This window comes from Aulonocara sp. 'chitande type north' Nkhata Bay, linkage group LG22, assembly GCF_057382095.1.
Source record: "Aulonocara sp. 'chitande type north' Nkhata Bay isolate Kocher_YH1m ecotype deep benthic linkage group LG22, A_spYH_male_GT1.1, whole genome shotgun sequence".
Classification (NCBI taxonomy): Eukaryota; Metazoa; Chordata; class Actinopteri; order Cichliformes; family Cichlidae; genus Aulonocara; species Aulonocara sp. 'chitande type north' Nkhata Bay.
In genome coordinates this window covers 37,641,360-37,668,151 of record NC_141364.1, presented here as the reverse complement: position 1 = coordinate 37,668,151, position 26,792 = coordinate 37,641,360, and the positions used below count along the sequence as shown (strand labels likewise).

Below are 26,792 nucleotides of genomic sequence, written 5' to 3'. Positions count from 1 at the left end.
TCCTCAGGTGTGGCCAGCTACCTGGCAGGGACACACCCACCAGACCTGAAGGTGGGTGTCCCTGCCAGGTACAGCCACACACACACACGCCCGCAAGCAGGGAAACAGGGACAGCAGCATAATATACACACACATCAACAACAAGTAAACAAGTCCACTGACTGCTCAAACCTTGGGGTCCCACAGACCCAGGTCCTGACAAAAAGTTTGGTGTTGGCATTTTTGCATCTTGCTGCTGATAACAAAGTACTTAAAGATATCATTTAAAATTGATCCTTTGTCAGTAAAAGGACTGGACTGAAAATGAGTGAAAGAGCAACAAATGACTGAAGAAAAACTTTGAAATTGCTTCAAAAAGTCTGGAAAACTGCTGCTCGAGACCACTTTAAAAGTACATGGAAGCAAAATATAAAGAAGGACTTTTGCACTGCACTACATTACACAATGGTTTTCCTTTTAACAGTGTTCTTTATCTTTGTTTTTACAGCATTCTCTACGCAGACATCGTGGGCTTCACCAGGCTGGCCAGTGACTGCTCCCCAGGCGAGCTCGTGCACATGCTGAACGAACTCTTCGGCAAGTTTGACCAGATCGCGAAGGTAAACCGAAAAGACACTCTCAACTGAATTTACTGTACGTATACCCACTGTGTATGATTAAAATAGACACAGTCATATGCATCATGCAGTAAGAGCCTCCATAAATCAAAGCAGCAAATGGCATTTTAATCAGAAATTCATTTGAATTTAATGAGGAAATAATGGAAGACATGAAACAGTTGGTCTTGGTTCACATGTAGTGCTTTCAGGGTAATGTCATCTGAAGCTTGAATTAATGTACTAAATTAGAACGGCTTAATTAGAAAGTAACCAAGATGAGAGAACGAGGTCTGTCTGGTGTTGTCTACCAGATGAAACGTGGCCTCGAAATACATTTTTTCTCGGTCCTGCAGCCTCTGTCAGCCTTCCTGCCGCGCTTTCCCGGAGCGCCCTGCGTGCGTGCGTGGGCTGGTCAGAGTGTATCTCGCCGTCTTGGGGGTTCTCAGCTACGTGGGTCTCAACAGTTTAGTCAGGCTCTCTTTGCTTTGTGTCCAGCAGCTCTGTCCTCCCATCTGACAAAGCTGCTGTTACATAAACCCAGTCCAACGATGAGCTGTTACACTTCCCACATGTGGAATAAGAGCTAATATGCTTTACGTGTGGGTGTATGATTTTGGGCTTGATGGATGTGACTCTGTGCATGAGGGTTAGATGGAGGTAAGGAAGGAATAAAATAGTTGAGGATTAATAAAGATGATAATAATTCTGGACAGATTTGGATATGAAAGAGTTTGATAATGGCTGCAATTCGCTTCCTTCTCTCTTTCTGCTTTTTAAAGGAAAATGAGTGCATGCGAATCAAGATCCTGGGAGACTGTTACTACTGTGTGTCTGGCCTGCCCGAATCGCTGCCTGACCACGCCAGGAACTGCGTGAAGATGGGCCTGGATATGTGTGAGGCCATCAAGTAAAACACCAGATCTTTACTTCTCTTTTCACCCGTATTTTTTTTTTCGCTCTCTCTCACACAAAGGGAAACGCAAACACAAACAAACACACAGCTGTCAAACAGACTGAGCAGAAGGAATGCCAGACTCGATTCCAGCTCTGTTTGAACTCTGGAGTAAACACAGTGTGAACGCAATACGATAAGCCTCCAGAATGGACAAATAAAATATTCAAACAAACGACAAAATATATTAGCCTGGTTTCTCCCTCTTCTGCTATCTGTCTGTGTGTCTCCATTCACACGTGAACACACGCGCATTCGTTTCATAGGCTAATATATTAGCTTTTCAACACTGACCTTTAATCACAATCAGATTAAAGATGGCCACCTGTGACATGCTGAGACAGAGTGTGGTTGGTTGGTTAGACACTTTCAATTCAGTTTTATTTATCTAGCACAAAATCACAATAACAGTCACCTCAAGGTTCTTTATTTATAACGTAAAGACCCTATAATAATACAGAAAAAAACTCAACAATTTTCTTGTTTTCTGATTCTAAATGCAGCCATAATTTGCAAAATAAACTAGTGCTGTCAAAATGAACGCGTTAACGCAAATTAATCCACCATCACGGTCAACACGATTAAAATTTTTCACGCAATTAACGCATCTGGAGTGCAGAATGACTCAAAATCCCTGAAATGTTTCCATCAACGTATTTCGGGCAGTTTGTCCAAGTAGAGTTACCTTCGCACATGTGCAAATGGGCAGTTGATCTGGTAGTGACGGGCAGCTGAACCAATCAGCTCAATATGGAAGATGATAAACGCAGATTGGCCCCCTCGATGGGAAATTTGAGTATTAAAAGACTAACAAGACGGAACAGTCGACCGACATAAAGTCTTATGCACATTGTGCAAGAAGGAATTCTCTTTTCACCGAAGCACTTCCAGCTTAAAATGTCACATTAACGCGAAGCACACATGAGTCGGGGATGCTGCTAGCACTTTGGCTAACGTGTCACCCTCACTAGCTTCTGATGCACACCCAGTCATTTTGTTCTATAGGCAGGTCTGAAATATGACAGAAACTGCTCAGCTTGAAGGATTACTGCTGGTAGGCTTGCAAGGGGGTAAAGAGTTAAAGCAGTTACACATTGTTGATAGCAGATCTTTTATATAGTCTGCGGTTCATAGCTTTTCACCCTCTGATTTAACCAGGCTAGCTATTTCCTTTTACTCCCAGATTTATGCTAAAGGTGAACCGCAACATTGCTACACTTTGTGATTTGTTTTAAACATGTTATGCTTTTCCTTATTTTCTTTCATTTATGTGCTTTTAATAATGGTGGGCGTTTTTAAAGCGGATGGATGGAAATGCTTTATGCTGCGAGCCAAAATCTCAGATTTCAGGCTACTCTGAATTTTTTTCTATGCTTGGATTTGAACAATGCCAGTGATAGCTGGTATCCCTAATGTCATCACAGCCACACAGCTCCACCCACCCACTGTTCAAATTTTGTTTGCAAAGGATAGCCAATAAGACCAAATCGGGGTGTGAACTATGCAAAGCTATTCCACAGTCCTGGAATAAAAATATTAATCTTGAATTTGGCGTAACAAGTCATCTTTAAGTTTTTGATCTTGTTTACAGAAAGTGAGCACAATACATCAGGGCGTTTCTGTACTGTCCACAGGAAGGTCAGAGACGCCACTGGAGTCGACATCAACATGCGTGTTGGCGTTCATTCTGGAAATGTCCTCTGTGGCGTGATTGGCCTCCGGAAGTGGCAATATGATGTGTGGTCACATGATGTAACGCTAGCAAATCACATGGAGGCTGGAGGTGTGCCTGGGTAAGATTAATGAACCGAAGAATGCTTTACTTCATCTCACTGCTGGTGCAAAGCTACTTTGCAATTAGTGTTTGACTTCCCTGCTCCATTGTTGAGATGTTTTACATCATAATAATGGTAACATTTTGAGACATTTTTGGACATGGGATCCGTCTCCTCTAATTCTACCTGTTATGAGCATTTTTGTCAATTATAGCTACTTCATTTGACAAGCAGCTCTGCATTTGTTCTGTGGCCATTAGGGCTGCCATCCCAGCACTGTAGCAAGCTCCAGAAAATTGGCCGGTGGTTATGTGTATGCTACTCTGAAAATAAGCTCTCCAATGCCACAGTGTTGTCTCACTGGGCTGCTAATAGTTTGTCTCCTGTTATGCCTGCTGAAAGCTATCTGAAAAATATGCCAGATGAAAAAAAAACAAAACATATTTCCATCTCTGTTTGCAGGGCAACCGAGCTGAAAAGCAAGAATTACAGGGTAGTGTAGTTACAAAGCTCGAGCAGAAAAAAAAGTTCAATTGAGCCGTCGGTGGTGCAGTGATGCAAGCTCTTCAGTCTTCAACTGATTTCGTCTATCCACTTACTCTTTTCCAGGAGGGTCCATATCTCTTCAGTAACACTGGAGCATTTGAAAGGCTCATACAAGGTAGAGCCTGGAGATGGACAGACCAGAGATTCCTACCTAAAAGAACATAACGTGGTCACCTACCTGGTCATCAACCCCAAGGTCAGATACCATGACAGCTCTTGTAGTCTCAGTCAGAAAGCAGCAGAGGAGTTTTTCTTGTTAGCTAAAATTTACAGATGTGCCCTAAACGCATCACATGGTAGTTATAAAGTTACTGTCTTGAAAAGAGGACAGCTGTAAGAATACGCTCACTGAATGTTTTTGTGTCCATGTGTGTGTGATGAGTTAAGATAAAGCATGTCCATGTATCTTTATGATGACCCGTTCTAGTTTTGGACAATCAGAGTTATTACATTTTGCAAATGTCATTTTTTCACAACCTTCCAACAGCCTTTTGTAAAGACTCGAGTTCAGGGTTAAAGTTAGAAAGAGGTTTAGGTTATAGTTAGTTCTGAAGGCTAAACTTACTGCTGGGAATGCATTAATGTATGTGGGTGACAGCCAAACGAGCATGCCTGTGCGTGCCCCTCTCTCCCCCTACATACGGAGTGGAGCAGGCAGCAGTCACTGCAGCAGAAACTTTTAGCCTAAATATGCGTGGTCAGCTATAGCATAGTAGCATGCTAGCATGTATATTTGCTAATGATAAACACAAATGAGGCTGACGGAGAATGCTTTTATTGTTGTCTAAAGGCAAAGAAAGATGCCCAACGGATTTACTTTACCAAATTGACCATCCCAGCCTTGCCGTAATGGTCCATTTGATTCACCTTTTATTGTTTATTTTATTTTCACTTACTGAATACGGGACAGACTTGACTGGGGGAAAGAAGGGGAGAAAGAAAGAGGGAAAGAGAAACAGCTGAGAATAGGGACGGGGGAGAAGGGCAAAAAACAAAAACCAACAGAATGAGCAGGAAAAAAAAGAAAAAAAATATGCATATATCAATCACCTGGATCACCTGCTGAGAAAGAAAAAAGAAAACAAGCAGAAGAGAACAAGAGTAATAGAATAAACAACATCACAATGATATATGGGAATATGACAGTAAATACTAAATGTTAAACATTATTGTGCAGCACATAAGATCAACAGAACACAGTGTGCTTTGAGGTAGGAGCCAAAAAGGGTGTAGTTTGTGGGTGTGATCACCCGTGTGTACACCTGTGAGCATGGACGCGCTTGTTTTTTAAAAGGTTCCTTCATGTAATGATCTGCTAGAGGGTGTGGGGGGGGGGGGGGGCCACAGCCCCGTCCTCCAGGGCATGAAGCAGGTATGGAGGAGATCAAAACTCCAGACATCCAGAGGCCCCCAGAACACAAGAGACCAAGGAAGACCAACAGAGGGGCAGCCGCGCCACTGTCCCAGAAAGAGCTGAGGAGAGTCCCAGATGAGGGCTCACTCAGCAGCCGCGGAGCAGAAGCCAGGGGGGGTTGCAGTGACGCGCCCGTGAGCTCCGCCGGCAGCCAGCCGTGCCTGAGTGACCGAGCCCCAGGCCGAGAGGCCGGGGGCACCCCACCTCCGAAGTGGCCCGAGCGAGCCCCAGGCTCCAGGCCCCGATAAGCGGCCGCCAAGGAGTGAGCCGGTGTGTACCTGGACGCCCATCCCCGGACACAAAGAACCACCAATGCACCGATGTCTGAGGGAGTCCGCCACTGGCAGGGGAAGTGGTGGTGGGGGGAGATAGGCCTCCAAACCTTGGAGGGCCTAAGATGTCCCCAGAGAGGTGACGTCTGACACCCAACCTGACATATAGACACAGACATACAGACACACACATATACAAACATCCATTCCCACCCTCATGCTCTCATATGCACTTACTCCACACTCAACCAACGTGGAGACAGACATAAAGAGACGCTGTACACACGATCACACTCCCCAAGCGTACTCTACAAACCGGGTCTAGGTACCCTTGCCCCTGGAGGGGGGAACTGCACCCAGACCAAGGTGGTGTTACCCTTTTCCCTGCGGTGGGGAGAGGCAGACCGCCCCGACTCCGCAGCAGCAGGAAGGCCCCACACTCCAGACCGCAGTCGGACGGCCAACTCCTCCTCCTAGCCCCCCCGCTCCAGCAGGTCGCAGAGAACGGGGGTGAGAGAAGACTCCAAACCTCCCTCCACCCGCTCATTGTAATGTTGATGCATGTGTGTTCTAAGGTGCAATTAAAACCCAGGAGGGCATGGAGCTACCTGCCAGAGAGCAGCAGGTAAGCGCATGGTCCCTCCTGCTAGCCCTCAATGTCTATGTGTATTTAAAATTGAGAGGTGGGCAACGACGCCAGGGGTGGGGTGTACACCCTGATGGTAATTTGGACTCCGTGTATCATGCCCACCCCCAAGATCCTATATGTATGTGTAATGAGAGTGTGAGTAATGTGAATGTCTAAGTTGTGGGATAAAATTGAGGCAGAGGCAGCCAGAAGGGGACAGAGGGGGGGTAGCCTCCTCTGCACCCTGGTGACAACCACCCTGCATGTGTGAGTGGTTGTGGTGGAGTGGGAAGAGGGAGGCAGCTGGAGATGGGGAGGGAAGGAAGGGAGGGGCAGGTGACCCCTCCCTGGGGCCAGTTCCCCCGCTGACCCCAGTAGGCACTCCCATACTCCGCGACCCGCCAGGGAAAGGGGGCCCAGGCCCATCCAGACCGGGGCCCAGCGCAGCAGCGCCTCCCGGCCCCACAGAGCCCGGGACAGTCCACCCAACCCCACCACAGAGAAAACTGCACCCACCCCACCATCCAGTCATCTTCCAGACTACATAAGACAATAAACACCCAGGCTGAGATCTTCCTCCACCTCTCCTGTATCTCCCCCTCCTGCAGAGAGAGTTCCTGAGGAGAGGAAAGCTCCTGCAAGATGTGACAATCTCCCCCACCAGTTGAAGAGCCCCCCAGGTGGCTCGATGCACTGGCGGCACCCTGCTCCAGGGCTGGGCCCCCATGCACCCACCCGCCCACAACCCTGGCAACACACCAACCAGGACCCAAGCCCCCGAGGCCCGGCCTGGGCCCCAGCCCAGAGACGGAGCGCCCCCAGAACCTCACGCCCATCCCGGACCCACCCAGGGGCAGCCAGGCTACCAGGTCAGTAACCCACGTCCGTCAGCACAGATCCTCCCCTAGCCCCGCTGCACGCAGCCGCAAGGAAACAGTCACCCGAGAGCCAAAAGAGCCCCCACCCGGACATGACCGCTACCTCGGGTTGAGCCCCCCAAGGAAAATGCCTCCGGGGAACCCCCCGACGCCCTAAGCCTGTCCCTACCCCCACACAAATCACAACAGTGAAGACCAAACTATGACCCCCCACCCCCACTAGGTGAAGGAGCTGATCAAAGGAGCCCAGAGCAATTGATCTGATGTGGTGGCAGAGGCTGTATCAAGACTAATGTAATCTAATAGATAATTTCTATATTGGTTAGAATTAAGATTATTTTTATTTTTCCAGTTCATGAGGACAGTTTTCTTGGCTATGCATAGGGCAGTGAAAACCATATGGGCGATATTCTTTTCTGAAGTGACATTATCTAAGCTGCCCAACAAACACACTAAGGGGGAAGTTGGAATGTTACATTTCATTTCAATTCAATTCAATTTTATTTATATAGCGCCAAATCACAACAAAAGTCACCTCAAGGCGCTTCATAGATACAGAGAAAAACCCAACAATCATATGACCCCCTATGAGCAAGCACTTTGGCGACAGTGGGAAGGAAAAACTCCCTTTTAACAGGAAGAAACCTCCGGCAGAACCAGGCTCAGGGAGGGGCGGGGCCATCTGCTGCGACCGGTTGGGGTGAGAGAAGGAAGACAGGATAAAGACATGCTGTGGAAGAGAGACAGAGGTTAATAACAGATATGATTCAATGCAGAGAGGTCTGTTAACACATAGTGAGCGAGAAAGGTGACTGGAAAGGAAAAACTCAATGCATCATGGGAATCCCCCGGCAGCCTATGTCTATTGCAGCATAACTAAGGGAGGATTCAGGGTCACCTGGTCCAGCCCTAACTATATGCTTTAGCAAAAAGGAAAGTTTTAAGCCTAATCTTAAAAGTAGAGATAGTGTCTGTCTCCCGAATCCAAACTGGAAGCTGGTTCCACAGAAGAGGGGCCTGAAAACTGAAGGCTCTCCCTAACATTCTACTTTTAAATACTCTAGGAACAACAAGTAGGCCTGCAGAGCGAGAGCGAAGTGCTCTAATAGGGTGATATGGTACTACAAGGTCATTAAGATAAGATGGGGCCTGATTATTTAAGACCTTGTATGTGAGGAGCAGGATTTTGAATTCAATTCTGGATTTAACAGGAAGCCAATGAAGGGAAGCCAGAACAGGAGAAATATGCTCTCTCTTTCTAGTCCCTGTCAGGACTCTTGCTGCAGCATTTTGGATCAGCTGAAGGCTTTTCAGTGGGTTTTTTGGACATCCTGATAACAATGAATTACAGTAGTCCAGCCTGGAAGTAATAAATGCATGAACTAGTTTTTCAGCGTCACTCTGAGACAGGATATTTCTAATTTTAGAGATGTTGCACAAATGGAAGAACGCAGTCTTACATATTTGTTTAATATGTGCATTGAAGGACATATCCTGGTCAAAAATGACTCCAAGGTTCCTCACAGTGTTACTGGAGGCCAAGGTAATGCCATCCAGAGTAAGAATCTGCTTAGATGCCATATTTCTAAGATTTTCAGGGCCGAGTACAATAACCTCAGTTTTATCTGAATTAAGAAGCAGAAAGTTAGCGGCCATCCAGGTCTTTATGTCTTTAAGACATTCCTGCAGTTTAACTAATTGGTGTGTGTTATCTGGCTTCATGGACAGATAGAGCTGGGTGTCATCTGCATAGCAGTGAAAATGTATGCTATGTCTTCTAATGATGCTGCCTAAGGGAAGCATGTAGAATGTAAACAGAATTGGTCCTAGCACTGAACCCTGTGGAACTCCATAATTAACCTCAGTGTGTGAAGAGGACTCTCCATTTACATGCACAAACTGGAGTCTATTAGATAGATATGATACAAACCACTGCAGCACAGTCCCTGTAATACCTACAGCATGTTCTAATCGCTCTAATAGGATATTATGGTCAACAGTATCGAACGCTGCTGTGATGCTTTGACTACTAGGCTAGTGAGAAAACTATATAGCCACTACTAGAGCCAGCTGATCAGTCATAGGGAAACTGCTAAATGGCCAAAGACAGTATACCTGTTTCATATCAAGCTCGGCTTGGGTGTATCTTCTGCTGCTGGCAGACAGCTGGAGCAACAAAGCTGTGACAGGATACGTCTGTAGTTGGGGTAAAAAATAAAAAAACAAAACTTTTACAGTAATTTATCAAAAAAATTCCACCAGAAAGGAGATTTATCTAGGAAAGCCACTGATTCCCTGATTTCTAAAAAATCTCTTTTATTGATCAAACCCGTCAAACCTTGACCACAGTATCTACTTACATTTTATATATTTTGGGTAATGACTTAAGCTTTTATGTAACTTCTTGTAGATGTAAAGAGGCAGTCCACAAACACATGGGAAATCTATTTTCAACACCATGGACAATGCCGCTGCTTCATAATCATTTGGATGCTGGTCAGGCTGACACGAAAAATGCACTGAAATACATCATCCCCTCTTCATCCTGCTAAAGCGAGCAGCTAGTCAATACTGGCAATGTCAAGAAGAGGAAAATAATGCAGTGCGCCCACAGTTTGTTATCAAATGACAACATTTGAGTACGAGCCGGGTTAGTCTGGAAGCTCGAGGCATTGCGAGTGGTTTGTGACACCGCACGGCTCCTCCTGTCCACACAGGGCATGGAGGGCTGATTAAGGGCATTTAAGAGATCGGCCTCCTCTGTGAACTGTGTTGAGACTATTTCTGTATAGAATATGCTGCTGGCATTCAGACTGGGCTCAGAGTTTTTAGCTTGGCAAATGAAAACCCGTGCTTAACAGTCCTCTTCCTTCCTAATCCCCCCCCCCCATAACTTGGCTACATCACACCCACTCCCCAAAATATCCCTACTCCAGGCATCTTCTGCTCACTGTCTGCACCGGGCTCAGTTCTCGGTGCAACGCCGGCATGTGTTATCAAAAGAAATTTGGTTTTTGTGTTTCTCCCCACATCTTTTCAAATCAAATATGCTTGTGTGTTTTCTTCTTCTATTTAGAGCTTTACCAAGAATCTTTAGCTTTATTTTTTTCTGCATGAGAAAAACAATGTCTTATTTTTCCTGCACGACACTAACACTCACTCCAGTGAATTCAAAGAACGTTTCACCAAACCCTGAGAGCATGCTTTCGATGGTTTCATCTTTATCTGCTGGCGTCTTCAGCTCAATAAAAATCTGGCAAATTTGCATGCAAGATCATAGATTTTCAGTTTGGAGTGAAGCCGGTGCAATCTGGAATCTCGACTGCTGCAGTTTCATTAATGGAGCAATGCACTCCGCCTGTCAGTATTTATACACGGTGCTCAAGAGGCTCCCGATGGCTCAAACAGAGAGTCATGCCGAGCAGCAGAGAGTAAAAGTCTCCACTTAAATTCCTGAAGCATTTCTCTTCATCATTAACTGGTCACACTTCAGTAACTCAGCTCTGAACTAATCTGAGCTGCCTGACCAAGACTAACTTCAAACTCGGTCAGGCTTTTTGCAGTCATTAGCTGCTGGAACGGCATTCAGATGTCTGATGACTTGGTCTGCAAACCTGAGAAAAAAACAAACTTGGAGAGTTTTTGTGCTTAAAATAAGAAATAAGAATTCAGTATAAAATGCTGGATTGTATTTTACATTACAAATACTCGTATGGGATTACAGCAGCCCTATTTTTTAATGTACAGGACACTGTTAGCAAGTTTGTTTGGCAAGCAAAAGGTCGATTGGTTCACTTCCTGCCAGAGATACAAATACCCTGAAGGGTGTTAGTGTGTAAAAACATCCAAGGCCCCCCACTGGGTGACCCCCCCTAAATTCAGACTTCATGTTATGCTCACTTCATGCAGAATTCTAACATTTCTTACACTTTAATTTGTTGCCCCCAAAGCTGCGTCTACACAGGGCCCAATTCACTCGTCATGCACGACTTTGAAGCTAGTTCACTGGTGAACTTTCCACGCTCATGTGGAAAACATTTTTAAACCTTTTGAGCTACTCATTTCTCAAACAGGAAGTGAGGAGCCCTGGTCCTTCCTCGTGTTTTCCTACCAGCTGAGTTGCTGGTGAGGTCACTGTTATGATGATCTTTTCCATCATTCAGCCGTTTGAGTCTTTCATTCCACCTAAGTAGGGACGGCTCAACTTCACTGATGGAGCCACTAACTTTTAAATTACACCAGCGAACTCTAAAGCGCAATGTCAGAACATCGATTTGTGAACCGAATCCCAGCAGAAACCAGCTCATGCAGCTCGTGAGCGGGACACACGCTGGCCCACCAAAGAAAGTTAATGTTTTGGAACGGCTGAGTCAAACCTGAAGGTTCGCACAGAGCTTGCGTGAGGAAATCCACCAATATTCCAGCTGAATGTAGAAATCAATACCTATTATCCATTAACTACTTCTACAAAAGTTTCTATAAGAAGTACAACACCATTCCCTTCAAAATAAACACTACCCACAGAGTGAGCTGCCTTGGTGGAGGATTGTGCTCTCCTGCCTCTCTCGTGCTTTTGTTTAGCCTGTGTCCAGTCTTTAGACTTGTATTCAGGGTTCAGAGTTTATGTTATATTCATGCAAAAAGCGTAAATGTTCACCAGCACCCTCTGTTCTCTCCAGTAGATTGGTACATTTTATGGGAGATTGGCACTCATCGTGTTGATTTCTTAGATTTTTTTATGAAAGTTTTTTTTCATTGTTTTCTCCTAGTATCCTATTTATAAATGCAGAGTGACACTTGAGTAGAGAGACCTAAATTACTTTTGCTGAATGCAGCGCTACAGTAATTACAAAAACAGCAGTTTTAGACCTAACCCAAGCCTCTGGGTGTTTAAACTGTGGTACTTACCTTCTTACAAAATACAGTAGTGTTATGATCTTACACGAGTGTCTCTCAAGATGCCACTCTGTAGCCCTTATTATTTATTAGAGATGGCTTTTTGATTTCCTATCAGATATTGTGAAAAGGCTGCAGGTCTCTGTCATGTTCAAGGAGCCTTAAAATGGATCAAGGCCGAACGTGGAGCATCGATCACAAGAGGTGTCATCTCTGCCTTCGCTTTCATTGATTGTCACTGTCAGAGCTGTTTGGGTACACCCTCAGGAAATGAACACAGTCATCGTGGACCGTGTGTGTGTGTGTGTGTGTGTGTGTGTGTGTGTGTGTGCGTGTGTGTGCGGTGTGGTCGTCACAAGCATGTGTGCGCATGTTTAGTCCCTCGCAATACCTGTCTTTGTGAGTAATTAAAATATACCACCAGAGATGTGGCATTTGTCATCCTCCCAGATTGTCAGCGTTTCGGGCGGTGCTAAAGTGGTACGTTTTTTTGTCAGGGAAAAAGCACTCATCACAAAATTTGGATTTAAAAAAAAACAGACAGAGAGAGATAGAGATGCATTATTCTTGACTGAAAGTGTTTAAGTAGCTCAAAAAGATTGACGGGCAGGTCGGAGACACCAAGAGCTGTCAAATGACCACTGTTCTCAAAGCAGCCGGTCCTTTTCACTTCACACCCACTCGGTTTGAGCACATTTTATGTGTCAAAGTCTGGATTACACAGGCACAACTGATGGATCACAGTCAGCTGTCCTTTCGCGTGCTAGCTTTTTACTATTATGGGGTTTGAATGTCCTCTTTTACCATTTTGAACACTACACCATTGCAGTGAGAGTACAACAATGAGGTTTTTACTCTGGACCTGATGCTAATATTGGATATTTGCAGTAAAATATCCACAGCAGCCTTGACTGTTGACATGCATAACCAATCAAAGTGACGAGGACTACCCTGCTGGCCCTGCTCTAGTGTCCACTCATTCTGAGGTCTGTTTTTCTCTGTTCCCGATGCTTTTCCCAGACCGACAGGCACAGCCCGCTGCTAGGCGTACGCTCTCGTCCCTCTCTGGACAGCGGGAAGATGAGAGCATCAGTCAGGATGACCCGATACCTGGAGTCCTGGGGAGCTGCCAAACCTTTCGCCAATCTCCACCATCGAGACAGCATGACCACAGACAACGGCAAAATCAACACCAGAGTGAGTGTTGCTCTTTCTCAGATGCGAACACAAAGGTTCAGATATGACTTACTCATGGTCCGATTCTTCTTTCAGGACGTTCCGATGGGCCAGTACCACTTCCAGATGAGACGAGAAAGGTTAGCAAGCGGCATATTTATGACACGTGATCGCTCCGCTCTCAGGACAGTTTATTCAAGCAGTTACACAGAACCACTTTTATCCTGCTTATGTATCAGTTCTTTCTGTCACTCACTTTAAACCCAGGTCCAAATCCCAGAGGAGGAGGTTTGAAGAAGAACTCAATGAACGGATGATTCGCACCATTGACGGCATTAACTCACAAAAGTAAGTAAGCGCTGTGTCCGCTGCATTATCTAGTTCTGCTTCACATTTCTGAAGTCAGTCTGCAGTCAAAGAACGTCATCGGATTCAGGGCCGAAGTGACAGATGCAGATGAAGGTCTGTTTTTTTTAGTCATGTTTTATGATTTAAATATGATGAAGCAGTCTTTAATGCACTGATGAATAATTTTAAGTAATATATGATGAAGGAAAAAGGAGACGATTACAGCACTAAGCAGATAAATCTAAAGTAAAGTAAGCATTTATAAGAAAAAGCACCTTTGGGATATTGTTTCAAGCAAGTAAAAAGACCCTCCCATGAGAGGTATAACAATAGAAATACTGTATAATACAGTGCAGTGAAAAAGTATTTTCCTTTTCCCAATTTCTTTGTTTTTGCTCAAAGATAACCTGAGTAAATACAAAAATTAATTTTTCTTCTTGAAGGGAAAACAAAGCTATCCAAATGTACTTTGCTCCGTGTGGAAAAAAATACCCTATGTGTATTCTCGAGAAGTGGAGTGGGTGTCCTCAGAGTGTCCTCAGAGAGTCATTCTCAAAAATGAACCCTGTCTTCAGCATGTTCTCCAGCGCTGTATACATGTGTGTGCAGTTGGTGAAAGTGGCTCTGGTGTATCACAGGGATAGAAAAGCTCTTTATAAATGGAGTTCTTTTCCCATAGTAGTACACAATTGTGTAGTTGTCACTACATTCACCGTACAGGTGAAAGATCCTCAGTTCAAGACTCAGAGGAGACACAAATCCGGCCTCAGGGGAGTCATGAGCTGGTGTACTCTTAGTGCTGGTCATACCTCGCCCAGGAGGGCTGAATCAGGAAGGACATCCAGCGTAAAACTGTGCCAAATCAAACATGCGGACCCATCCACTGTGCCCACCCCTTGGGAAATAAAGGAAGTGGGCTGCACCCCTAACTTCTGACCTCAGCAATATCAAAATGGATGAGTTGTAAAACCGAAGCTCACACACTCTTCAGCTGTTATGTGGTTGGGACGTGCATTATTGTTCTATACATAGCCGTTGGCACATTGTGACGTGTAATATTGTTTTTCCGCGCCAGCTGATTTTATCTCTCACTGAGGATACAGCGACCATTAGTCATCCGGGGAATGACTTCTGGACTTTGTCTCACTTGTTGTCTCCAGACAGTGGCTGAAGTCTGAAGACATCCAGAGGATCTCATTGTTCTTTCACAACAAAGCCCTGGAGAAAGAGGTAGGCGACTGCATACAAAACAGCAGCCGGCATCGCTCGCTGGGAGAAACAAATCAATGCAACTGTGTGGGTATCGGTGGAAAAGAAGTTGTTATGCAGGCTATATAAGGCTTATAGAACACAGGGGTGTCCACTAAATATTCTATACTACACCTCTGACTTCAAATTTCCATGCTCGTCTCATCATTTGGAGATTACCACTATATTACACTAGTACACTATAGCTAGAGTGTCCTTTCCATTAAAACTGATTGTTGTTACTTCTTTTGTTTTACGCTACCTAAATTTAGAGTATCATTAGAAACCAGTATAAACTTGTAGGTGCTGAAAGTTGAACCCTGAATTCACAGCAATTACATGGTAAATGTTAAGCACTATCATTTTTTTCACACATGAACAATTCTAACTTGTTTGCAATGCATGTTTAGTGCTCGTTCTGACTCTGATTTCTGCACTCATGGTCTCGATCTTCTCTCTGCAGTACAGATCCACCACATTACCTGCCTTCAAGTACTACGTCACCTGCGCCTGCCTCATATTCTCCTGTATATTCATAGTGCAGGTCCTCGTCTTGCCCAAGTAAGTCTGTGCCAGTCTTACAGGGTTTACGCGAACTCCAGCTGTGAGAGCAGGGCTGATGTGAAAAAGCCATTTGACGCCAGCTGTCTCATCAACGGGCACCGCGCTGAAATGAAAGAGGCAGGGGAGCAAGAGGCGGAATGTTAAAAAAGGCGATGGAGATGTGTCAGCGTGTCTGCTAGTGATTATAGATCAGGTGAATCAAAGTGTGGCGTCTCTTTAATAGCGGGGAGAGAGAGATTCGCGGTCATGCTAATTTACTGCTTCTGGGAGCCAAAAGTGTAATTCAGCATCTGAGAGGCCATTGATTTTCTAATTCAGCCGTCTCACCCTCTTTACCTTTGCTCTGTTTGCTGCAGCATCGCGTCGCACATTTTAGACGTGACATCATCAGTTTTATGGCAGGCGTCCTTAAATCAGCCGTTACCGTGTTACTCCACAGGAAAACTGAAACATGAGCAAACCTGTTTTTGAGCCACACGATCCATGTTATTCTGCCTTAGTGTAAACGAACTGCAGGTCTGAGGCAGAGTACATTAAAAGTTCTGTGATATTTATTGGCCTGGATGGCACTTTAAAAGGCTGAGAGGTGCCAAGAGACTAAAGAGTAATGTGTGTGTGTCTGTGTGTGTGTTGCAGAACTGCTGTGCTCGGGATCTCCTTTGGGATGGCATTCCTGTTATTGGCTTTGATCCTGCTCCTTTGCTTCGCTGGTCACATTCTGGTAGGTTCAAATACACACAGAAAAGCATGTGCAGACTCAAAGAAACCCCAGTTTTAATAAACATATGCACAACATAACCCTAAGATGGCCTGTTTAATAAGTCTGTGCCCCAGTTTTGATGAGTTAACTTCTAGTATGTCATTAGTCTGTTACTTAGCACTAATTAGCCAGTATCGCTGTCTGTATATGGCGTCAATACAGCTTCGCGATGTGTCTTATTAACCTAGTTTGCTAGTGGTACCTGATAACGCTCCACCAGAATCATAGACTGTATGTAAATGATGAACACAGTGGTTTTACCATTGGTTTCTCAACCCTACAACTTGAAGCTACTATTTATATTTTTGTGGAGCCAGAAATACCCATTTTCAGATGACAGTTGGGTGGTGTGGTAGGTTATTAGCAAGCTGGGTTAAAATGCTTCATTCTTAAACTATGCATGCCTTCTAAAAAGTGCTCAATAACACTAATAAATACTAGACTTGTTTTTAGTGTACGGCAAACTTCTTGGACAGGCTGTACCTCAGAACATGTTCGGTTTAAATGTTCAAATAGGGACCAATCAGACTGTGAACTTGTTCATTTCATAGCTGAAGTTGTGGTGAGAGTCTGTGGGTATGAGCTCACTTTTACAGTTAGCCCCAAGTGGCCATTTAAGGAATTGCAGCTTTTGGGATCTCAACATTGGCCAGAGGTTGATGTTTGGTGTAAAGCTCTAACTATGCTATATAAATTTACGAGCCAACTTTGATTAGGTACCCCAGTTCAGCTTCTCATTAACACAAATCCTGAATATGTCAATCAAATGGCAGCAACTCAGTGCGCTTAGGCTTGTAGACATGGTCAAGACGGACTGCTGAAAAATGATTTGCTTGTGCCAGAGGTCAGAGGAAGGAAATAGTGACTCAAATAACCACTCATTACAACCAAGATATGCAGAAGAGTATCTCTGAATACACAAGATATCAAACCTTGAAGCCCGTCTGGTCTGATGAGTCCCGATTTCTGCTGTGAGATTCAGATAGTAGGGTCAAATTTGTCATAAACAACATGATAGCTTGGATCCATCCTACCTTGTATCAGTGGTTCAGGCTGTTGGTAGTGTAGTGGTGTGGGGGATTTTCTTGGCACACTGAGCATTGACTGAGTATTGTTACTGACCAGTGACTCCTCCCAGCAGAGTAACGCACCATGTCTCAAAGCTCATATCATCTCAAATTGGTTTCTTCAACATGGCAATAAGTGCATTGTACTCAAACGGTCTTTCGGTTTAACAGATTCCTTTGGGAATTAGTGGAACAGGACATTCTGCTCATGAATGTACAGCTGACAAATCTGCAGCAGCTGTGTGATGCTATCATGTCAATATGGGCTAAACTCTCAGAGGAATGTTTCCAGCAACTGATTGAATTAGTGCCACGAGGAATTAACCAGCCTGGTCCTACCCACACGTAACTATGTTTTATATATACAGTAAAACGACAATGTTTTTTGCACTTACTACCTCCTACATAAAATGTATCTCTATAAATAACAGTGTAATTAGATCCTTTATACTTGAGAGATGGTTGATTATGAGAAAAGATTAACAGATGTTCAGCAGAGGAACAGCTGCTATCATTACATGTGAGGAGTATACGAGCTAATCCACTCTTTTGTTCTCCTTCATAAATTAGCGCATGCATGAATTCCCTGCTACAGCTAGCTTTCCAACATAAGTATTGGTTTGGGTATTGTTTTCAGTCAGCCACAAGAAGCTGACACAGGATTTATGGACAATCAATAATGGTTTCTCCCTTAAGAACCCATTTCCTTGTCCTCCTTTCTCTAGAGAGTATTATCACACAATAGACGTGGGTCACTTCTAGTTAGTGGGGAGATATCAATAACTGTGGGTCTCTCCTGACCTAGATATTCAAAAAGGAAAAATAAGGAGAGCTTAAGTTTGATGAGTTTGCACTAACCATGATTTTAACAGTCAATATGTTCCCAGTTAAAGCTGCAGTGGTCACGCATGTGACTAATGAGAAACCTTGCATGCTCTGTGTGCTTTGGTTCCGTGCGCCCGGTTGGGTTTGTGTAAGTCATTATTAATGGGGCATATAATAGCTAAAGGACATGTTCCATTCATCTGTGAAAGAGTGCATTACACGGTTATTGTGATCAAACACATTTCTTGGAAAATGTCTTTTCAAGTCAGATGAGCTAAGCTCACCATTTCAGCCAGAGTAGGTGTTTTTTTTGTTTGTTTGTCACTGCTGTAGTGTCGCAAAATACAAGGACACAAAACAAAGCATGTGTGAACATACCGTCCGGAAGGGTGACAAATCAGAAACTAGCCGGCAAGCTAATATACACTTATATAACTTACTTTAGATCATATATCTGCCTGAGGTAAATTGCCAAATTTCTTTTATTTGTCAGCTTAAATGTATCATTTGATATATGCTGAAAGTGTCCCGAGGACACGGAACTATAGTAGTGTGGTTAAATTGAGCACAGAAAAAGCACAAAATAATGTTTCTCTGACAAAAGCTACAATTTGAAAAGACCTGAAAAGTTGGGGGGTTTTTTTCTTAAGAGGAGACGATAATTGTGTTGGATTTATTCTAGTATAAGCATCACTGCTTTGTCAAACAGATGCCCCATTGTCAAAATCCCCCTCCCTCCTCCTGGTATTGAATCCTCCATCTGAACAGGCCTCAGAGAAATCAATGTTACTCTGTATGGCAGCCAGGGAGGACAATGTTCTTGAGTAGCTTTCTTTTTCCCCTGCCAGGCTTGTTGAGAAGTTCAAATTATTATGTTATTATCCACATCAGTCTTGATTTTTCTTGGGTCTATAGGGCAAAGAATAGACTTAATAGTATCCTACCTGGGTTAAATAATTCCATATCTAGCCACGCTGATTAAGGATCATTATTAATCCTCTTAACTATTTAATAAAACTGCTAGACCTCTCTCTTTTTGTAGCTTATCCTTTTATTAATGCTAGTTTCTGCTTGTTCTAAAGAAATAAACCAACTGATTGGTTTTCTGCTCTTGTTACGAATCAGGTTTGGGGTTGCCATTTGAAAACGAAGCCTTAGTAGAGCTTTCGTTGCATGTAAAAGCAAGCCCAACGTAGCCAATGGCAGCATTATTCCCTGTGTATGTACATGGGGATGACGGTTGGTCATTAGTGGGCACTCCAGGCTCTGCTTGCATAACCCTCTAATGTACTGTGTGCCAGAGCAGAGTGGATAGAAGTCTTTCAAAGGCCTTTACTGCATCTAAACTTATTATTAGACATGCACTGATCAATAAGCCGGTGATTGGAACAGGCTGGTGTCCAGTCGGCCTCTAATTTACACACATCTGTTCCAAAACTGCCACAGTTTGAAATGCACCAACCTAGAAGGTGATAGTGTTAGAACAGCATGAATGAGTATGTGTGAAGGCAACACTGGCCTCAGTGAGGGATCTGGCAAAGGGAGCCTTTATCAGAGGAATCATAACACATCTCCAGATAAGGAGGTCTTTCTCTCTCCCCCATCCCCAACTGTTCGTGGTAGATGTGTGCGTCTGCCTGAGCCTGCTTGTGCCAGAGGTTTCTTATTGTTTAAAGGGAGTTTTTCTTTCCACTGTCGCCAAGTTCTTGCTCTTGTGTTTGTCTGATTGTTGGGATTTCTCTGTATTATTGTAATGTCTTTACCAGACAGTATTATGCACCTTCAGGTGACCGTTGTTGTGATATGGTGCTATACAGATAGAACTGAATTGACCAATAAGTTCTGACTATAAAATCAAATCCCATATGTTTGGATCTATTGCTGTTTATCATTTAGCTCAGGTCACTGGTAAAACTCATTATTAATACCATTTAGTTGTTTTTTGCATGCATTAAGATGTCTGTGAGTCTTGCCTCCTGTTTACTTGTCTCATAATATATTTACATTGCATATTACTGTATATTACAGTATTACTGCACTCTACTGCCGGGGTCCAACCCCTGGGCCTTGGACCAGTACCGGTCCGTGAGTCATTTGGTACCGGGCCGCGATAGTTGAGGCTTGGCCGTGAAATTTATGGTTTTCAGGGTTTCATCGTGATTTTTTATCGTTTTTATCGTTAACTCTGTTTCCAGTGTGTTATGAATAAATCTCTTTTTTTTGGGTACCGGTACTGGTTTTATTTTGTTATATTTATTCGTGACACCTTAAAGACCGGTCCTTGAAAATACTGTCGGACATAAACCGGTCCGTGGCGCAAAAAAGGTTGGGGACCACTGCTCTACTGTATATTACATTCTACCACATATGCAAATTTAATACACTGCTCAGCCTTCTAAGTAAAAGAGAGTCCAAAGATGGTCCTGCTGCCAGCATTACCTTCATATTAACAACAGATGGATGTGTAGCATGCAACTTTTCCAGTTCAGAGATCTTTCTGTTTTCTTTGAATTCCGCACACTAATTATTCCTATATCACAAGACACCACATGGGAATGAATGACCTTCTTGAACTTGTGCCATGTGCTTGCTGTAGCTATATCTTTATGCCTTAGGAATCATCTACCCTGGACTGTATATAAATAAAATAAATGTGATGTTTTAAATATACTGTTTTCCAGCTTACAGTATCATTTTTAATTAATCCCCAGAGGAAAGCAGTGTTTCTGTTTAGCACTCCCACTCCCTGTTTCCTCACCTTCATGTCATTCCCTCTGTTTCTTTGTATCCACAGCAGGGAAGGAAGGGGTCCTTCTGCTCTCTTACATGGTTTCCGACTTCTTCTCGCATCATCGTCACCAATAACCCCTGGCTGCGATTGGTCCTCACCATGACGACCACCGCTCTCGTGCTGGTCATGGCTGTCTTTAACATGGTGAGAAGCCAGTTTTAAATGTTGTGAATGTGGTTTGACTGCTGGTTCTTGGAAGTGCTGCTGAAGCGTCAGATAACTGTGCCGTGCATTTTCTGATAAAAGCTGCAGTAGCACAGCGGATATTTATATGATTTGGTTTGAATAGACTGCACCAATACTGGCTTAAACTTTAACTTTTTTTTTTTTATAATGCTGTTTATTCTCACAATTGGTTACATTGATAAAGTGTACAAATCAGTGAGCAGCAAACGGAAACAGACACATCCATCAGTGGGAAATGGATAGTGTATATATATGTGTGTGTGTGTGTGTGTGTGTGTGTGTGTGTGTGTGTGTGTGTGTGTGTGTGCGCTCACCCTCCGGTCAGCGGTTCAGACGGAGCAGTGGACTCCCAGCTCTCGGTACACTGTACAAGGTGAAGATATAGGCCATAACCTGCTGTGTTCTGCAAAGCGGAGCTTGTTGTAGCGTTGTGACTTAACCGGGGACTGAGACGATGACAGCCATGAGACTTTACTTGCCCCAACTAATAAAAATCAGTATATACCTTTTATAAAATAGAATAAATAAAATAAAAAATATTTCTGTTCAATACATACAGTCTCTCTCTCTCTCTCTCTCTCTCTCTCTCTCTCTCTCTCTCTCTCTCTCTCTCTCAGCCATCCCAGAGCATGCAAGGCTTTTCATGACTTTCCATTTCTCCAGATCAAAAGAATGCATAGATAATTGCTAAGTTAAATTCAGCATCAACTTAACTGCCAACTGTGAGCGCTTCCGATCGCCTCCGTGTTCATTATTTGCTCTCGTATTTTTCTTTATGTACAATGTATATCAGTATTTTACACTTTGGCCATTTGGTGAATTTTGAATTTTCAAAAAATAGAAAAGAAAAAAAGGCATTTCATTAGAGGAAAATAACAATAATACATTTAAAAAAAGAAAAACATAGCTTATAACGATGATTAATGCCAAATGTTACATGAAATCGGTATTATGTACACAAAGTTTTTGTCATCTCGTTCACATTTCAGCATCCTTGTGACAAAAGAAGAAATCATCTCCGTTACTAAAATAGTTTCTTTAGGTTCCCCCGTGGAGCCAACAGACGAAGTGCAAGACAACATGCTGACCGTTAGCTAAGCCCCCCCCCCCAAGTTACTGCCTCAGCCCCTGTCAAGCATTTCTTTGTTTTTTAGGGCAGCAGCCACTTATTTATCACAGAAATGTGACGCAGCACAAACAAAAACAACAAAACAAAAACAGGCAAAGACGAAGCCCAGGAATCTCACAAGTCTCACCGGTGACTTCAACTCAGCCTCCTAGTAGATGTACCTAGTTTGAAACTCCTATGTCGCCTCGTTCTCAAGTTATCGCATTTACAAGATTTCCTGACCTTGAGGTCAGAGGTTAACATTTTTATGTTGTTTTTTGTGCACTGCAGACTATGTCAAGTTGAAATAAATCAGTGCTGCAGACAGAACAGCAGAAAAACAGTTGCCACGGGGTTGCAATCAAACCTTCTTAATAGTAACAATAATTTTAACCACTTGCTACAACTGACGTTTACCAGTGTGTGTTTTTATAAATGAAGCTTTTGGGGAACTTTATAACTACATTGAATTTTCTTCAGTAATCCAGATACAAGTCTTGTCTCAAAATCAAAGGTCAGAAAAATGTCCTTACACCTTAAAAGGCAAGTAGATCAATGGAAGTTTAAAACTTATAAGTGGGAGAAACAGGAATACTTCTCTAAGAGCAATCAGAGGTTTTGAAATGAGGTTAATGCCCTTCCTGTGGAAAGGTGTTTTAAGGAAACTGGTGAACCTGATCATGTGGTCGACATAATGGATTCTATGAATACCCAGATTGTTTCGAAGAGGGAAATGGTGCCCACAGAGCATAAACTGAACCTTAATGGTCATTCCTGAAAGACAATCGTGCGTAACATAAACATAAGCCAACCCAAAGTCATCCCCCACCAAGGTCTTCAAGGTCAACTTAATGATTTAGTGGTTGAAAATTGAACAATTGATCAACATATCTAAAGTATCTTACAATATGGTATCTTAAATATCATGTCACATTTGATCACTAACCTCTTCTTCAAGGTCAATAGATTGATCCGAAGGTCAGAGTGATAATAATACGACACAGAGCTATTTAAAACTATGTTTCTTACTGCCATTGTTTGTATTGACAACATATGGGCATATAGGGAATGTGAATATGTGGGGATTCTAAATATCACATCACTTTGAACCTTTGACCTCGTCTTCAAGGTCAAATAAGGCCAAACTTTGATAAAATGCCTTTAATTTTTAAAACTGTGATTAAAACTCTTCTGCCTTTGTTTGTGTTGGCAACATTTAGGATACGATACTCATTATGGGAATTATTCCATTAAAGTAATGCATTAAAGTCTGCATCCAAATATCATGTCACGTTTGACCTCTGACCTCACTTTTACATGTCACACCAGCCATTCTTTCAAGTTGACCCAAAAATGTGTTTTTACTGCACTACAAATGTCTTAAATTATGTTTAGAAGGGACAACGAAAACAAAATGAGTATGCACAAAAGGCAGCACTATACTGCCCAGAGCATGGCAGAGGTTGGCACTCTCTGAGGTTTCCTTCCAAGGAATAAGACTTTACTGTAAATCTTTGACATTTTTCTTTGAACACTGGATGCTTTTTCACTCCCTTTCAGTCCAGTCCTTGTATGTCCTGGTGTTTTCTTATTGTTAAGTCTCCGTCTGTGTTAGGTGTTCTCATGTTTGGTCATTTCCTGTGTTATTTTGGTACTCTCTGTCTCATGTGGCTGTTCAGTTTTCTTTCCCCGAGTCTTGTTTCCCCCGTTTGTCTGCACCTGTGTGTTCCCTACAGCTGCCTCTAGTTCCCATTATTCCCTACTGTGTGTGCATATGAGCCCAATCAGGCCTTTCTCTTTTATCAGTAAATCTCTTTACCCCTCGCAGGGTGTGTCCAGTCTGCCTTAGATCCTGTTATTTACACTTGTAATATTTTCAGTCACTTTTAGTTTGGTTTTCCCTTCTTAAGCATTTTCAGTTAGTTCTGTTCCTGCTCTCCTTTCTTCCCCTAAATTTGTTACCCTTTATTTTTAGACTGTTTCAGCTGCCATTCAATAAAGGTATGCTTTAATTTCCATCTCACCTGCCTATGCTAAGTCTGCATTCAGGGTCCTGATCCACAACTCATGTCAATAAGCTTGTTAGACTTGTCTAAACTATAACCTGTATTTCAATAACAGAGAGATCACTTGGAAGAATTTGACATGATGTATTGAGATAGAAATTAATGTATTTAGTAATTAGACTCCAACCCAACATGTTAGAACAGAATCCCAACGGTGATAGGATTTAGGACAGGACCTCCCAGAGTCTAGACACTAGTGGTGGTGAAGAAAGTCTCAGAGAAAGAAAGTCTGAACACAAAGTGGAGGCTGATAGGCTCAAAGTAGGCAGGCGAGAAGATGATTGGAATAGAGTAATGATGTCATTATTTAGATTGACAGCGTGGGAACGCGGTACATAATGTCAACAGAAAAGCAGCCAAAGACCAATGAAAGCAGGCAGATGACTGATCACAGATCTTCCTTATTGAACTTACCCATGAGCTTCATTTCCATGTATGTTTGCACATGTCTCAATAAAGTTTCCTAGCAAAACATTAAGAAACTGGGGTTTCACAAGACTTTTTCACATCACTGTACACAAACATTAAAATGTGAGTACACAAATATATATATACACGTGAGCCTTTCACACTGTTACGATGGCCCAAAACAACCCACACAGGAGTAATGCACAAAGAAATAAAAACAACATAAAACAAGTCTGTGAAGAATAGCTTTTTCTCCCCCAAATTACACCTGAAACCTTCAACTCCTGGCAGCTAAATGTCATGTAGCTGTAGGCAATGTGAGTAATTAGAGAGCAAGAATACAGTTCCCGTGGCACACACAAAAAAATTGCTGTTTTATATCACTGGTGCACACTTTCTGCAAAAAAACAGGGACCGTCATTAAAATCTGGGTTTGTACTGTTCCACACAAAACTGGACTATTTCAGGAATTTCCCTTTAGTTAGTGCATTCAACCTGTGTCAGTCAGCTGCTGTTCCTTTGAAAATTGTAGAAGAAATACACAAGATCAAAAATACACATTCATTATTTACTGTTTCTATTCTATTTTTACCCACTTGATTACACCACAGCAGCTGTGGAGGTCAATTGTACCACTGCTGAGGTTTTTCTCCCAAAAGCGATGGTTGTATTTTTTTAGCGTTGTGGTTTTCCATACAATATGTTGTCCAGGTCAAGCATGAGAGTCCCTGCTTATGGTGATTAAATGGGGGATTTCTTTCAAATGTTAAATAGACACGCTGTCAGTGTGAACAGCATCATTTGGCATGCAGCAGGAAACAGGCGTGAAATGTGTCACAGAATATGCGCATTACACATGTATGTTATACAATAACGATAAAGGTGAAATCTTTAAAGAATTTTACTGCCAAAGTGTAAAAGAATATTTCAAAAGCTTGAAATGTTTCTCTTAGAATGACTTCTGTTCAATGATGGAAACAGGAAATTCACTCCCAAGGCTACAATGTTTCACCGAATTAGAGATTAACTCTTGGAACTGATCCAGATTCACGCCTATAACGAAGAATGGAGATGTTTCAGAATGTGATGCTCATACATCAGATATGTTCACATATACTTATGAAACTGGAGGCTTTGCCTTTATTTTCTAAAGGAACTTTCATAAACTAATAGTCTTATTTTTGTGCATCTCTGGACTCAATTCGTGCATGATGTTGAGGTATGCAGGTGTCATACCATAGCAAAGTATTACACAGATCTTTGGTTAAAAATGTAGCTTACTTCAAGTTACAGTAATCTAATCCATTTATAATCATAATCAGGTTTGTGGGCTTGGTTCTATTTCTCATCATAAGAGAGTTTCTTTAAAAATGAATAGCTTCAAATAGCAATCAAAGTTGTTATCAGTATCTTTTTTTGGAATCACCTTTTTCGTGGTAAAATGCTATTTTATTCCTGTCAAAATATGTGTAACCTTTGGCATTACCATATTCATAGATTCAGCTAAAGTAATGGGAACAAATTATGTGTTTTTGTGACAGGCTGCTAAAAACATAGTGCCTTAAGATACAAATTAAATTGGTTCTTTGCTCAGTTGTCAGTTATGTGTAGAGAAAATAGAGCTTCATTTCTTGAGTTTGGCACGTTTTTATGCTTGAGTGATTCACTGGTCAGTGTTAAGTGCTCAAACACATCCCTCTGAAAATGGTCTGGCACCGGACTGGAGTGAAAAAGCAGCCAGTGACCAAAGAAAACCTTGGAAAGAGCTTTAGAAAGGCTAGAGACCCATGTGATGTGACTGACAGAAACTAATTTAGAAAAAAACTGATGTATTTGTTGATTGATATTTTTATATGGATTTGTATTGACAATGACATTGACGAAATGTCAACGCCTGACATGTTTTATTTTCTGTGTATTCTGCTTGCATCTCTTTTGGTTTTGTTAGTTTTTTGTGGAGGATCCTGGAGGACCTGTGGATGACATCCTGCCAACTGTGAATCTAACCAATAACAGCCAGCTGGACTACATGGTGGACAACACAGGCAAAAACAAGTTTTACCTGCCAGTAAGTACAGCAGTGAGAGGTCAGCAACATGACCTGCAGAGAAAGTACTGCGGCCATCTAAAATGACATCTAAACAAGCAAAATGAGACATCTGTGTTGTGTTGTGTTGTGTTGTGTTCGTGTCCAGCTCTGTATCTTTTCTTGGACTCTAGTAGAACAGGTGAGCCTTGGTGCAGCCCCTCAGTTCATTGTCTATCAGAAACGAGCTGTTTTAGCT

The 26,792-nt window shown here is 42.8% G+C and overlaps 1 protein-coding gene across 1 annotated transcript in view; it reads left to right on the top strand.

Moving 5' to 3' along the window:
• Positions 1–26,792, top strand: part of adcy2b (adenylate cyclase 2b (brain)) — a 71,700-nt gene that overhangs the window by 32,999 nt on the left and 11,909 nt on the right. Inside the window, exons 6-17 of the mRNA XM_086279218.1 lie at positions 488–599; positions 1,379–1,506; positions 3,186–3,344; positions 3,936–4,068; positions 12,981–13,157; positions 13,233–13,276; positions 13,404–13,484; positions 14,645–14,714; positions 15,196–15,293; positions 15,933–16,017; positions 20,743–20,883; positions 26,456–26,575. Of these exons, the coding sequence (XP_086135344.1) occupies positions 488–599; positions 1,379–1,506; positions 3,186–3,344; positions 3,936–4,068; positions 12,981–13,157; positions 13,233–13,276; positions 13,404–13,484; positions 14,645–14,714; positions 15,196–15,293; positions 15,933–16,017; positions 20,743–20,883; positions 26,456–26,575 (1,348 nt within the window). The remainder of the gene's footprint in view (positions 1–487; positions 600–1,378; positions 1,507–3,185; positions 3,345–3,935; positions 4,069–12,980; positions 13,158–13,232; positions 13,277–13,403; positions 13,485–14,644; positions 14,715–15,195; positions 15,294–15,932; positions 16,018–20,742; positions 20,884–26,455; positions 26,576–26,792) is intronic.